This window comes from Fundulus heteroclitus, chromosome 11 (genome assembly GCF_011125445.2).
Source record: "Fundulus heteroclitus isolate FHET01 chromosome 11, MU-UCD_Fhet_4.1, whole genome shotgun sequence".
Lineage (NCBI taxonomy): Eukaryota > Metazoa > Chordata > Actinopteri > Cyprinodontiformes > Fundulidae > Fundulus > Fundulus heteroclitus.
The window spans coordinates 9,242,102-9,254,288 of NC_046371.1; the positions used below are offsets into that span (position 1 = coordinate 9,242,102).

Consider the following 12,187-nt stretch of genomic DNA (forward strand, 5'->3'; position numbering starts at 1 on the left):
GTTTTAGCAAAAAGTGGCATTAGCGGTACAGATAGCTGTGGTACACTACAAGTAACAGCTCGACAACAACGGAAAGATAAAACAAAACGAACAGAAAACAGAAACAACCACACAGAAAAACTACCGTAAACATTTTCTTTTGTGTCAAAGTGATATGCATTAATACTCCATCTAGCTTGGTTTGGCCTGACTCCCTACGTGCGAGATGTGTATTACTATATCACTTTGGGTAACCGGCAACAGCTGAAACCACTCTGGGAAACTTTGATTCACTGAAGAAGATACAATCTGCTGTCCAAAATCATCAGTAAAAACAATATTCAGTCATGGTGGAGGTCAAAGAGACTGCAGGAGGCGAGGTTTTTATTGGAATGCTGGGTCGAAAGCTGTCCACCAGCAAGAAACTAAATGATCAAAGGGGTATTTAAAAAGCTTTCTTGTGAGAAATGTAGTTCTTTTTAAGCATAAAGACAGAACCAATTGGTAACTATGCAGTATTGTCCAGCTTGAATTAATGGCTAAAGTTTCTGTATACAAACAATTGAAGCTTGAGTAAAATACTGTAGTGCATTTAAAAATTAAGGGCTCTTTGCAACAGTTGTCAAGAATAAAAACGGAGGAATATTATAGTACGTGGAAAGAAGTTCATACATCCTTGCTGTGTCAATGAAATCTCACCTAGTGCAGGATCAAATCTGTCCGGTGAGTTGAATGTCTTTTAAGTGGAAGCTTATTCTGGGGTAGCAAAGGACTTGCTTAGGTAAGAGGGTGTTTATATCCTCATCAGTGGATTCAGGGTTTCTTCGGTGGGGTCCTTGTTTCAAACACCTTCAAAGGAAACTAACTCTACTGATCACTCCACCGTGAACCTTGTCTGATGTAAATCTTGTCTTCTGTACCTGCCCACCAGGGTCTGCTAGGAATCTCTTTGGATATCTGTGTACATCCCAGATTCTTGTAATTTAAGCTGACAGCGACAATACAGCTACTGTTCAAAGGGTGGCAGCAAACATGAAGATGTAGAAGAAAACGTGTCATACCACACGCAGAAGAAAAGTATCAACCATGCTTGTTTTTAACAAGAGAGTGGCTCCATCCAAAATGTTCTAATCATAGCTCCTTGCTCCTTTCATGAGGTCAACAGCAAGAACTCCATGGTAGGGAGCTGTGCTGATTTCGGACAGCCTTTACCTCATACGTCATTACGCAATGGAAACACACAGCGGTGACGCTAGTCAAATCCGGGCCTACAGCCTACCGAAAAAGAACTAAAAAAAATTTGTAGTTCTCCATTACTCAAACTAAAAAATAGGAAGATGCGTACATTCGGATGTGTGCTACACATGGAAGCAATAATGTCACTGTAAATTGTACTGATTGACTAATTGATAGCTTTACTCTACCCACAATGGTGCAAATGTCTCTGTGGACATTTTCGTTAATTTCCCTGAGGGGGGCTGTGCTTATATGTCATGTCACGCAAAGGATTCTGGGATTCCTTATTGTTCCTTAGTGCCGCAAGCTCCCTATGCTAAAGGAACTATGATAGGAAGCATACAGGCTTCCTCTCCTACCTCCTTTCTTACTGACTTCACATTTTGGTTCACTTTTTTGTGTCGAACGCTGAAGCACTTCCGCTTTGGCTAAAGAGTCCTTACCAATTAGACCATTTTGAATGCAGCCAGTGTTGGGAGATTCTGCTGTTTTCTTCTTTTGGATCTATTATCTGCCAGAAACTGTCAGGATTTCAGGTGATAATTCACTTTAGTCGTTCTTTTTTTTAATCCCTTCATTTAGTCAATGTGCAAACCACCGTATTATCGCCCCCTTTGAGGCTGTAGTGAAAACTGTATATTTTAGTGAAAAACTGAGATTAGACTGAGCTAAAAACGTTGTGACTATGAGACTGCACTGTATGTGTCAGCGAAGTCCAGGCACTTCGTGTTTAAGAATGTAGAGAGGTATGTTAGGCCCTAAAAGATGCTTAAAAATCATATAATGAGAAAATGATTGTGTAAAACGGGAATATAACATGTGAACCATAAACATTTTGTCATAAATTGTAGACCTTTAAAATCTTTTTTTTTAAATACCCCAAAGATCAGAGAATGAGTACGCAGAATTCTTGGTTTTCTGATATGTTCCCAGAGGGTTTCACGCTTGGAACTGAAGTCGTGCCGTTCTGCCAGTTACCCCGGTGTGGCATTGCCTGTCGTTACCCTTCAGGGTTACGGTGATCTGACCTTGGAGTCCCCTCCCCCGATGCCGCACTCTCCCTTGTCATACCACCATCTGTTTTTCAATTTGTCCAACAGGCCCTGCTCGTTCAGTTTTAACACTGCCAAGTTAACAGGGTTTCTACAGGGGACGATAATAACAGTAGGGGATAAAAAGGGAACTTAGTGTTATTGAGGACTGCCAGAGTGAAGAAAGCAACATTATTACAGCTGCGTAAAGATGACTCTAATGGATGGAGCATGTAATGACGAGTTCACTGTTTTCAGCCCAGATCTTCCTATCTCACTGTATCTCACATTACATTCAGTGAACTTCAGGTTGATTATTTAAGAGCTTTGGCTCTTTCCCGTTTTCTGAAAACAAGGGTTCTTTTCACAAACATGCAAACATTCCTAAAAAAAATTTAATGGCTATTACTGGACTGAGGCTGGCACAACAATGTGGCCATCTAGACCCTCCGGATATATTTTCCATTGAAAAAGAAGAATGCAAGGCTCCAAGATGGATATTGTTTCATTTTCTTTATAGTATGAGTCCATGCAGACAGTTGTAATCTCCTAAAGTGGTCTTATCTAACTGCTCTCCAGATTTTTCTGAGGAGCTATTATTTTCCTTTTTCTGTTATTTTCAGTATAAACGTTTTGCCTGGCATGGCATGCTTAAAAAAATAAGAATGTGAAGGACAAACTATCAGGTCAACAACCCATCTTCAGCAGATGAATGTCAACAGAAAGGCAAACCTTAACCTGAACTAATCTAGCATAGTTGTGACACAGAACCAGAAATATGCATCACTGTTAGTTGAATATCAACCATATCTCTACTTTTCACCTTATAAACCTTTCAGAATAACTTCATTCAAGTCTGTTTTTTCTCTGTTAAACTGTCATTTGTTACACATACAACAGAATAGGGAACAAAATGTACCTTTGTTTAAATATGAATCATTTCCCATCTCTTATGTGTCACTGGCTTATCTCTGCAGTTTAGTAATTCCTGTCTGATTGAATCATAGGTCAGAATTTGCTAAAATTAGAAACAAACCAAAAAACACAGAAACTGGTCACTGGTCTAAGGAAACAAGAAGCCAAAGTAAAAAAAAAAAAAATAAAAAAAAAAATACTTGGATCTGGAGATCAACGACACTTTAAAGGATTACAAAAAAGTCCAGACAGAGGAAACAAAAGTATGATGAAATTAGGCAAATAGTTGCTGAATTTAAAACACTCCAAGTCCAACCTGTCCCTGCATGAGTGTGTTTTGGACTTTATCTTTAAAAAGAGAAACAAATAATTAATAAGTAGCTGCATGCTTCATAACAACTTCTCGTTCTTCACCAAATGCTTGACTGATTCATCAGTTTATGCAATAGTTTCTTTAAACCAAGCACTCCTTTCAAGCACAAAGAAAAAAAAAATGCCTTGTTAACGTGTTAACGCTACGGTAGTATGTGCAGACGTTGAAGTAATCTGGGCTGAAAACAGTCAGTGAATGCGTAACTGGTTTGGTGGAGCGAACCTATAGTGTCATCAGCCTTCATTCATCACCTGAGAAATAAAGGAGGAAAAACATTCAAAGGTTTACATGGAAGATAAATTAGTTTGGAACCAGTGATTCATGCTGTGACTCAGATGAAATACACCTGACTGGTGTTCCTTTTCACATGCAAATGATGCCCAAAGCTGCAGGGCAGCACCAGCACAGATTACTTGATTACATGAACAATGACAGCTAATATAGTTGAGCAGAAGAGTTTTGTTCTGCTGCACCAACTGCAGGTCACAACGGGGCTCAAGTTTAAATTTGTGGATTTTGTTTCTTCAGGGGGCTTTCTACTGGATGAAGACGATAAAAATCTACCAAAAAAAAGAAAAAATGCATGATGTTTGCAGGATCTTCAGGGGTATATTGATACCCAAGTGGACTCTCCGTTGCCTCTATTAAATATTTTAAGTTTCCAATCCTCTGCATAAAAGCTCAGACTCAGCCAGATTGGATAGAGAGCATCTGCCAACAGAGATGCTTAAATCACAGATTCTCAATATAATTTATATCTGACAGAATTAGGTTTAAAATATTTCACTCAAGATTCTTTTGCTGAAAGGAAATTCAGAAAAGCATCTCTCAAAAGTTACTACAATATAAAAGAGGTATCAGTTAAAAATAGTTCTTATAATTGCTTGCTTTCTTTTTGCCATTTCCGTTGGTATTTTGATGTCTTTATTATTTTGAGGTTGGAGGGTCTCTTTGCTATCACCCTAATATTTGGCTCAAGCTTTTCTATCAGATTCAGGTTAGAACTGCTGCTGTGCTGGGTGGCTTCATAGATGTCTGTAATGTATCTCTTCTGTAACATTTTATCACATTTTTGAAAAAAAATCCAATAAGATTTTCTCTTTTTGCCCATGTCTGTAGTAATACTTCCAGTAATGTATTTTTCAAGGCTTTCAGTACATAGCATAGATATACTAACTACCCCCAGCAGAAAGCACATTTCAAAGGGTCAAAACTGCAACCAGATAATAGAATCAATTGACTCAACCCAAATCAAAACCTGCCCCAAACTCTGTAAGGGGAACTTACCCCTGCCAGACCTATTGATAAATGCATTTATGAACAAAACTCTTCAAAAAATTATTCATTTTAAACAGAAATAAAGTAGAAACAACAGCAACATTCGCAATGAAGAGGTGAGATGAAGATTTATCATCAAGGCAATAACAGAACACATCCTCTTTCAACTTCAGTGCTTTATGTCAAAACATGACATCTTCCAGTTTTTTTAAACGTGGTAAGATCAACCTCTGATGAAAAAGAAATATTAGGCGGTGTGATAATGCACTTAACCAAATATTAAAGCAAAATAAAGAAGCAGTGTGTAAAAAACTAAGTCTCTGTCCACATCACATTGTCAAGACCTCATTTCCAATGAAGAAGCTGAAGAAGGGAATGACTGAGAGAAATGAGAAACTGTGATAGAAAACACGAGTTAAGGTTTTTTTTAGGGAGAAGCTCTAGCCTAGCACAGCTTGGTTTTCTCTTTCTTCTTTTTGGATTTTGTTATCATCGTTGATGTCATAGCCACCTGCTGGTGCAGTGTAAGGATTACAGTGGTTTTCATTGGAATAAACCAATATTATTTCCTAAAAAAAGGAGGGAAAATTTTCCATTAAAAAAACTAATACATCACTGGGGCATAATGTAACGGCTTCAATTTATGTCCCCGTGAACTGCACCTGTTCACAGCGATGGCGCAGACCCTGTCAGGAGGGGACTTGTCCTATCATATCAGTCCATTTGGCACAGCTTCATTACTGTGACTCCTGCGTGAGAGCCTAACTCCTTAAACAGGAGGAACAGCAGGGTAGAGTCGCTTCATATTCACAAGCAGTACAGTTAAATATCAAAGAAAAATCAGGCAAAAGATTCTTGAAAGCAACTCTTGTATATACAGTATGCATACTCTATGTTGTTCCTCTGCTTCTATTTCCTGAATAGAAGCAGTTGTTGTGTGCAGCAAGGTTTCCCATTTCAAATGAGAACTTCAGTGCCTTTCATCAGGCTGAAAAGACAGTATAAAAGACAAGACCAGTCACGCTGATTGCCCAAATTGCCTCTGTTAAGAAACTATCGTCAAAGCTACGGCTTAGGTCTCCTCCCATTATTTAGCAGATTTTAGAACAAAATTCATCAGCAGCAACTCTCAGAATGTGCATTTTGCATCACTCTGTCAGGAATGTCATGCTAATGCCATTTTACTTTTCTGAGGTTGTATTTCTTTAACTTTAAAACCGGTTAAATACCGGATAATTGTATTTATGTCGACCTAATATGTAGAAATGAAAGAGGATGTATTTATTCATCACCGTGACAGCAGTTAGTAGCCAGAGACAGCACCGATTCTTCACACAGAGATAATGCTGTTGATGAGTGAAGTTGATTAAAATAAATGCTCAGCATTCAAGTGCTTTAACACAACTGTGTTGCTTAGCAACTGATCACAGAATCCATCTCTTTTATGATTTTTCCCCCCCTCAAAACAGGGAATTGGTTTGTGTTTTTCTTTTGCAGCTCAAAGCATAAAAACAAGGAGACAGAAAAGGTGGATCACAAAGACTGAGTTCTCCACACAAACAATTCCCTGATTGAGTATTTTCCAACATAAAGGAACGCATGATTGCATTCAGAGTGCACCAGTCTCCTCTGTGAAGTGTTTGTGTTCCTGACTCTGGCTTGGATTTAAAAATGCTGACATGAGGCAGAAATAATAAGAGCAACACAGAACATCTGATAAATTTTTCATTTTATATTCAACACAAAGGAGAGGGGGGATTTTTTTTGTTCAAACTCTGCTGTCAGGTAAAAACATAAACTAAATATTCATTATTTAACTCACCTTTAGGTTTGTTCTGTTGTATTCAGCAAAATCAAATCAAAGGAAACAGCCTTAAAATGCTGTATGAATATGGATTGAGCTATATGGGGAAACATGCTCATATTTCTGAGTGTATAAAGAAATTTTAACAACACCTAAAAGGAAGTTTTAATTCCTTTTTAGGCAGATTTACAGCCTATAATAACTCTAAACACCTGGAATAATGACAAGTTCCCAAAGCTAGCTGAAAATTTGAGTGCTTAGGTTGTGCACAGTTGGCACTGTCAGAAAATCTTATTGCTTCTATTTTCTTTCATCAGAATAAACGTTGGTATAAAGAATCAGCTAATTGCCATTATTATTATAATAGTTCACATTGCTTTTTTAAGATATTTTATTAAAAAATATCCTTCCGACCCAAAACAATTGCCTGTTATGATGTTAACAGTATGGATATCAAATAGTCATCAAGTCAGTGATGTTGAATATAATAATCTGCTTTGAAAATATTTAGATGACACATCATTTTTTTGAATCTATCTAAATTAACTTATTTTTAAATGTTAAAATAAAATAGCTTTGGGCTGAATTACTCTGAATTAATTGAATTTGATGCATTATGAGCTGTGTTTGTGAAATCCCTTGTAGTGTTAGGTTTCGATGTATTATTCCCTATTTATAATCGTTTTTTATGCTATAAAACCATAAAGTCTGAGCCCTCTGATTGGTCATCTCTGACCTTGTGCTGAGAGCAAATGCTTTGCTCTCCATTTAAGAAGAAAACAGCTTCTCCAGCATTCCTTTCCACCACTTCCTCCGGGGCGATCCAACGGCTGATTATCAAGAAATGTGCCGCGTGTTCTGCACACCAGAATAGCGTTTGCCATTGGTTGGTGCCATCTAACCAACATATTCAAACCCAACGGATAAAGCATCTGATTCACTGTTAAATGAGCCTGTTTTTCAAAGGTCTTAAAGCCCAAAATGGTCTAAAGTAGAGATAGTATTTATGGTGGTTTGAAGGGAGCGGATCTTGAGAATCCCCTTCATCTAAAAGAGCCATTTAAAAGTCTGGCTCATTTTAGAAGTAATTATATATTTCTAAGAAGCCAATTTGGCTTCTTTTTATCCTGGTAAAAGCCATAAAATATAAGATTTGGAGCACAATCCTTCAAATGTAAATTTTCCATCTGAACATATTTTGTTGGTGAGATATCGGATTTCAAGTACTGATGATGAAATTGACATGTATGGACTATTAATATCTGATCTTTAATCTTTTGATTATTTATACTATATTATGGCGATAGCCTCACAGCACTGCTTCAGGCTCTTTTGTTTCCCCCTCCCTGCAGCCCTGGGTTGGATCTTTAAGGATCTAGCTACACCTAAGAGGTAGAAGTGACCAGCGTAAGAAATCCAGCTCCTCTTTTTGTTGCCAAGTTGGTAACAAACAGGGTTTTGTTCATAGCCCTTTTGGAAGGGAATGGTGTTCTCCATTCCTTGATGGTTTAGTTTGCATTAGACAGTACATTTAAATTATGTGAAAATCAACTGTTTCCATCAATCTGTGCAATCTGTGTTGCATTGTGCAATGCAACCCAAATATGTGCCTTCTTTATAGCCTACCCTGTGCAAGTTTCAAGATGTTTTCTCAAAACCCATTGGTTTACTAGTTTTCCCTCCCGCGCTGTAATTGGTCTGGTAAGGTTTAGACCACAGAGTCTGAGCCTGTACAGACCAGACTGACAAGCTGTGTATTGAATATGCACAGTGTAAATCAGTCTGGCTAGCCATTGTGAGGATTAATGTTGGTTTTGTATGTTATTGTGCAGACCTTATGTACCTAACTTTATTTATTATTATTATTATTTCAACCTGTTTTAACACATTTCATTGTGTAGATAATGGTTATATCAAAATGAATGTATATTTAATCAGACCAATTCATAAAATTAACTAAGTTAAAAAATACTAGCCATACGATTCATTAAAATCTTACCTTGTCTATTATATCAGTATACATAATAAGTTTAAATGAAACATTCTTTTTCCTAAAGTTGTATTTATAGCTAAAATTAGCTATATTTTACACTTTAAAATTACACTATAAAAATTAGCTCTTCAGTGAACTCAACTGAAGCTGCTTTTGATTTTTTTTTTTAGGTATATTTCCCCTTTGAACTTTTTACTACAGAGTAATGTGCAAAGGCAGGAAAGTACTAAGCCATAACAGCATATATGAAGTTTTTAACCTTCAGTTTTTGATCAACTTTGTGATTTGTAGATCTCTTTTGGGGGTCTATGTTCACCTCCCTGTGAATTATCTGTTTTTATTAATCTTCACAGCTGTTCAGCATTCTCCCCTGATTATGCTCACCAGGTCTCCTTCTCCATGCTTTCATCAGTATTTCAGTTCCTTGATTTAATTTTTTCCCCTCTAGTTCCTTTCATTGCATCATCTGTGGTACTCTGTCGTGGTCCCGTCATGCCCTGCCTATGAACTTTAGTCTTTATCTTTTATATAATTAAAGCTTTCTTCTCAGTAGGTCATACTCCTCACTTGGAATACTTGACATCTAATTAGACGCATATGTTTCCTGAACTTTATTTTATTTCTCTGCAAGAAAAGTTGTTTATCTTTGTTACTAGGAAATCGTATTCCACTGCAGTCTTGGTCATTTATTTTGAGGTCACAGTAAGATTAAGTAAACTCGATTGAACTTGTTTCCCTTAGACAATCTGTGCACATTCAGGTCAGTAATAACTGGGCTCAATTTGTCATTGCAGTAAAATATTAAAGCTTATTCTCAGTGTGTTACCTGACAGCAGCAGAAGGACTGTGACAGATGAATGGAGTCTGATTGTGATTGAGTGTCATTGTTGATGTTCTGGTGCATGTAAAGGCATACAGGCAGGTAGTAGTAAGACAGGCATAACAGATAACGAGAGACAGACAGACAGTCTGACAGACATGTGGACAAAGACATAAGAGAAAGAGACAAGACACACAGAGATACAGATTAAGAGACAGACAGATAGACGAACATATGACAGCAAACAACTCGACAAACAGCCCCCCCCCCTCTATCTGACAGACTTTCTTTAATCACCAATCATCCCGTTTCTGACTAAATCTGATCTGAATCTAAATCTGATCTGAATCTAAATCAGGGCTGTGCAGAGAATTTAAAGGTACTGTTTTAACTATTTAAATTTTATTTTGACAACAAACTAATTTAAGCTCTAATCTTTGACTTTAACTTAAATGTATCTTCATTTGAACCTTTATTTTGAATCTCAGTTTCAATTTTGCAGATTTATGTATTTTAATAATATAAATAAAATGAGAAGTATAAGAAAAACTTGGAAGAGAGGAAAAAAAGACAAAATGTACAAGAAGCAGTTGCACTGATATGTTTTATATTGAAAAGATTAACCGATGACAGGGGGAGACTTCCCTTTCACTTCCTTTTCTTACATTTCTTTATTTTTCTTCCTTTAGGTTCTTCAAACTCTAATTTATCCAACCAGGGTTTTTCCCCCAAATTCTAAGAGAATCTCCTTTAAGTTTAAATAAACGATTTTTAATTCAAAATATGCAAATTGCCCATGAATGCCAACTTTAAAACTAACAAAGCGCTACAATCAATGCCTTTTTAAACTGAGATTGCTGTAATGAAACCTTGACCCCAATTTCTGATGAATTCTGAGTTTTGTGATGTTCGCGTTTCTTCCTTTTGGTGTTTCAGACATCTGTCTCAGCAGGATATTTCAACTGTTTGCTAGAATAACGAAATATGACACATTCAAACCACTTCAAACTTACGAATTAAAATGTTAAAGTTTCATAATACAATTTCTGTAGTGATTAAAATCAGTTTTACCATTAAAATTTATGAACATGCTACTTAGACAAAACATCTAAAGAGTTTAGATAAAGTTTCTGTAATGCTTTATCTAAACTCTTTGAGGCATATATTGAAGAGTGTAGCTCTAATATTGCTGTTGCAAAGTAAACTAATCCTGTTCTAATTACTCCTAATTCTCCCAATGCTTATAGAAACATACAAAGTTTATCTAATTATTCATCTAGTTTTATTGAATTTGACTTTCATAGAAAGTAGTCTGGTTGATGTGGGTCTCCAAAAGTAAAGACAATCAGGAGAAATTACACATTTAATACCATCTATAATTTAATCATTTTTATATCATTGGATCAGAACTTCATAATTTTGAGGAGTTGGATAGAAAGAGTTTAAATGAGTTAAAATAGGACTAAACATGTTGTAGACTTCAGCCTTTACACAACAGACGGAACTGTAAAGCCGTTTAAAGTTGAATAATTAGGGAATTGGTAAAGTTTTATTTGTCAGAAACAGATAATTGGATCCCTGCTTAAACGATCCCACAAAGAGATCACCTGTTCTGTTGCTACCTTAACATTTTCCCACAAATAACAGACAACAGTGAGACAACATAACCCACGCCGGCGTCCACTAACCGGACACTCAGAGTGTACCTGAGGGGCGATCCTTTTGGAGTGGCCACTCCGTAACCCTTAGAGTCAAGGTTTCCTCCTACTTTCATGGTGTCGCAGGGTTTCCTCTGCTCGATGTATTCATTCATGGAGGACTCAAGCAGGTAGGCGTACTTCCCCTTTGACTTCCTGACTCGTATCACCCCTTCATTGGTGTTCTTCACGAACACGGACGGGTCTGCACTACGCATGTATGACCACATCTTCTCAAACACAGCGATCTTTGACCTCTGAAGGAAGAGGGAAGAGCAAAGACAGGATGAGACTAAGGTAACACACTATTTAAAAAGAAATGTATGATGTTTTTCTGGTCAGTTTTAAACTACATCACATTACTGACTCTCACCTGTATGATACAACAAACCTGGACATACAATCTCCCAGATGAAATTGGAAATATAATTTTTGTTGGAGATTGTTTTTAAGTTTCATTTTTTGCCAGACAACTAATTTAAATGAAAAGATCTTATTCTAAGCAGTTTTTTACTTGTAGCTTAAGGTTTTATTGTGGCATACTTTCACTTTACGTGCTACTTTTTGCCTTGGTATCCAAACCCAAAAGTCACTTGTTCGCCATCTGCATTAATTAATAAAATTTAGTAAAAGACTTCTCTAAAAGTTAATAAAGCTCAAGCTACTTTATAGAGAAGATAAGCTTGTTTTCCTTCTTCAAAGTAGACCACCTTGTCTGACCTTACTCTGGCACAGGTCATCCTTTTTATTTGTAATAATAATAATTAAAAAAACTGTTTACACATCAATAAAGTCTAAAACCTTTAAGATAAAGGACTGACTAAAAGTAAATCAAATCTTCTGGGTTTGAAAACTTATTCGTCATTAGCTGATGGCAATGCTGATTTTTTGTCTTCAAAAGAAAGCCAAAAAAGTCAGTAAAATATTCAAAACAAACCTTAGAAATTGCAAGCAACATGATCTAGAAATTTAGGTGTTTTATATAGTAAAATACCTACAATATACGTACACTATATTTTAGATTGTAAGACCAACTTTAACTTTAAGATCTCAGTCATCAC

General features: G+C 36.6%; 1 protein-coding gene across 5 annotated transcripts in view; it reads right to left on the reverse strand.

The window, feature by feature from the left end:
* The window catches only part of gria1b (glutamate receptor, ionotropic, AMPA 1b), a 126,242-nt gene that overhangs the window by 22,392 nt on the left and 91,663 nt on the right, over positions 1 to 12,187 (reverse strand). For 2 of the 5 annotated variants that reach the window (XM_036142811.1, XM_036142814.1), the window contains exon 15: positions 11,136 to 11,383. In XM_036142811.1, coding sequence (XP_035998704.1) covers positions 11,136 to 11,383 — 248 coding nt within the window. Of the gene's footprint in view, positions 1 to 2,243; positions 2,359 to 6,634; positions 6,648 to 7,961; positions 9,579 to 11,135; positions 11,384 to 12,187 lie in introns of those variants that run through there. The other 3 variants (XR_004931898.1, XM_036142812.1, XM_036142813.1) reach the window with 3 other exon arrangements.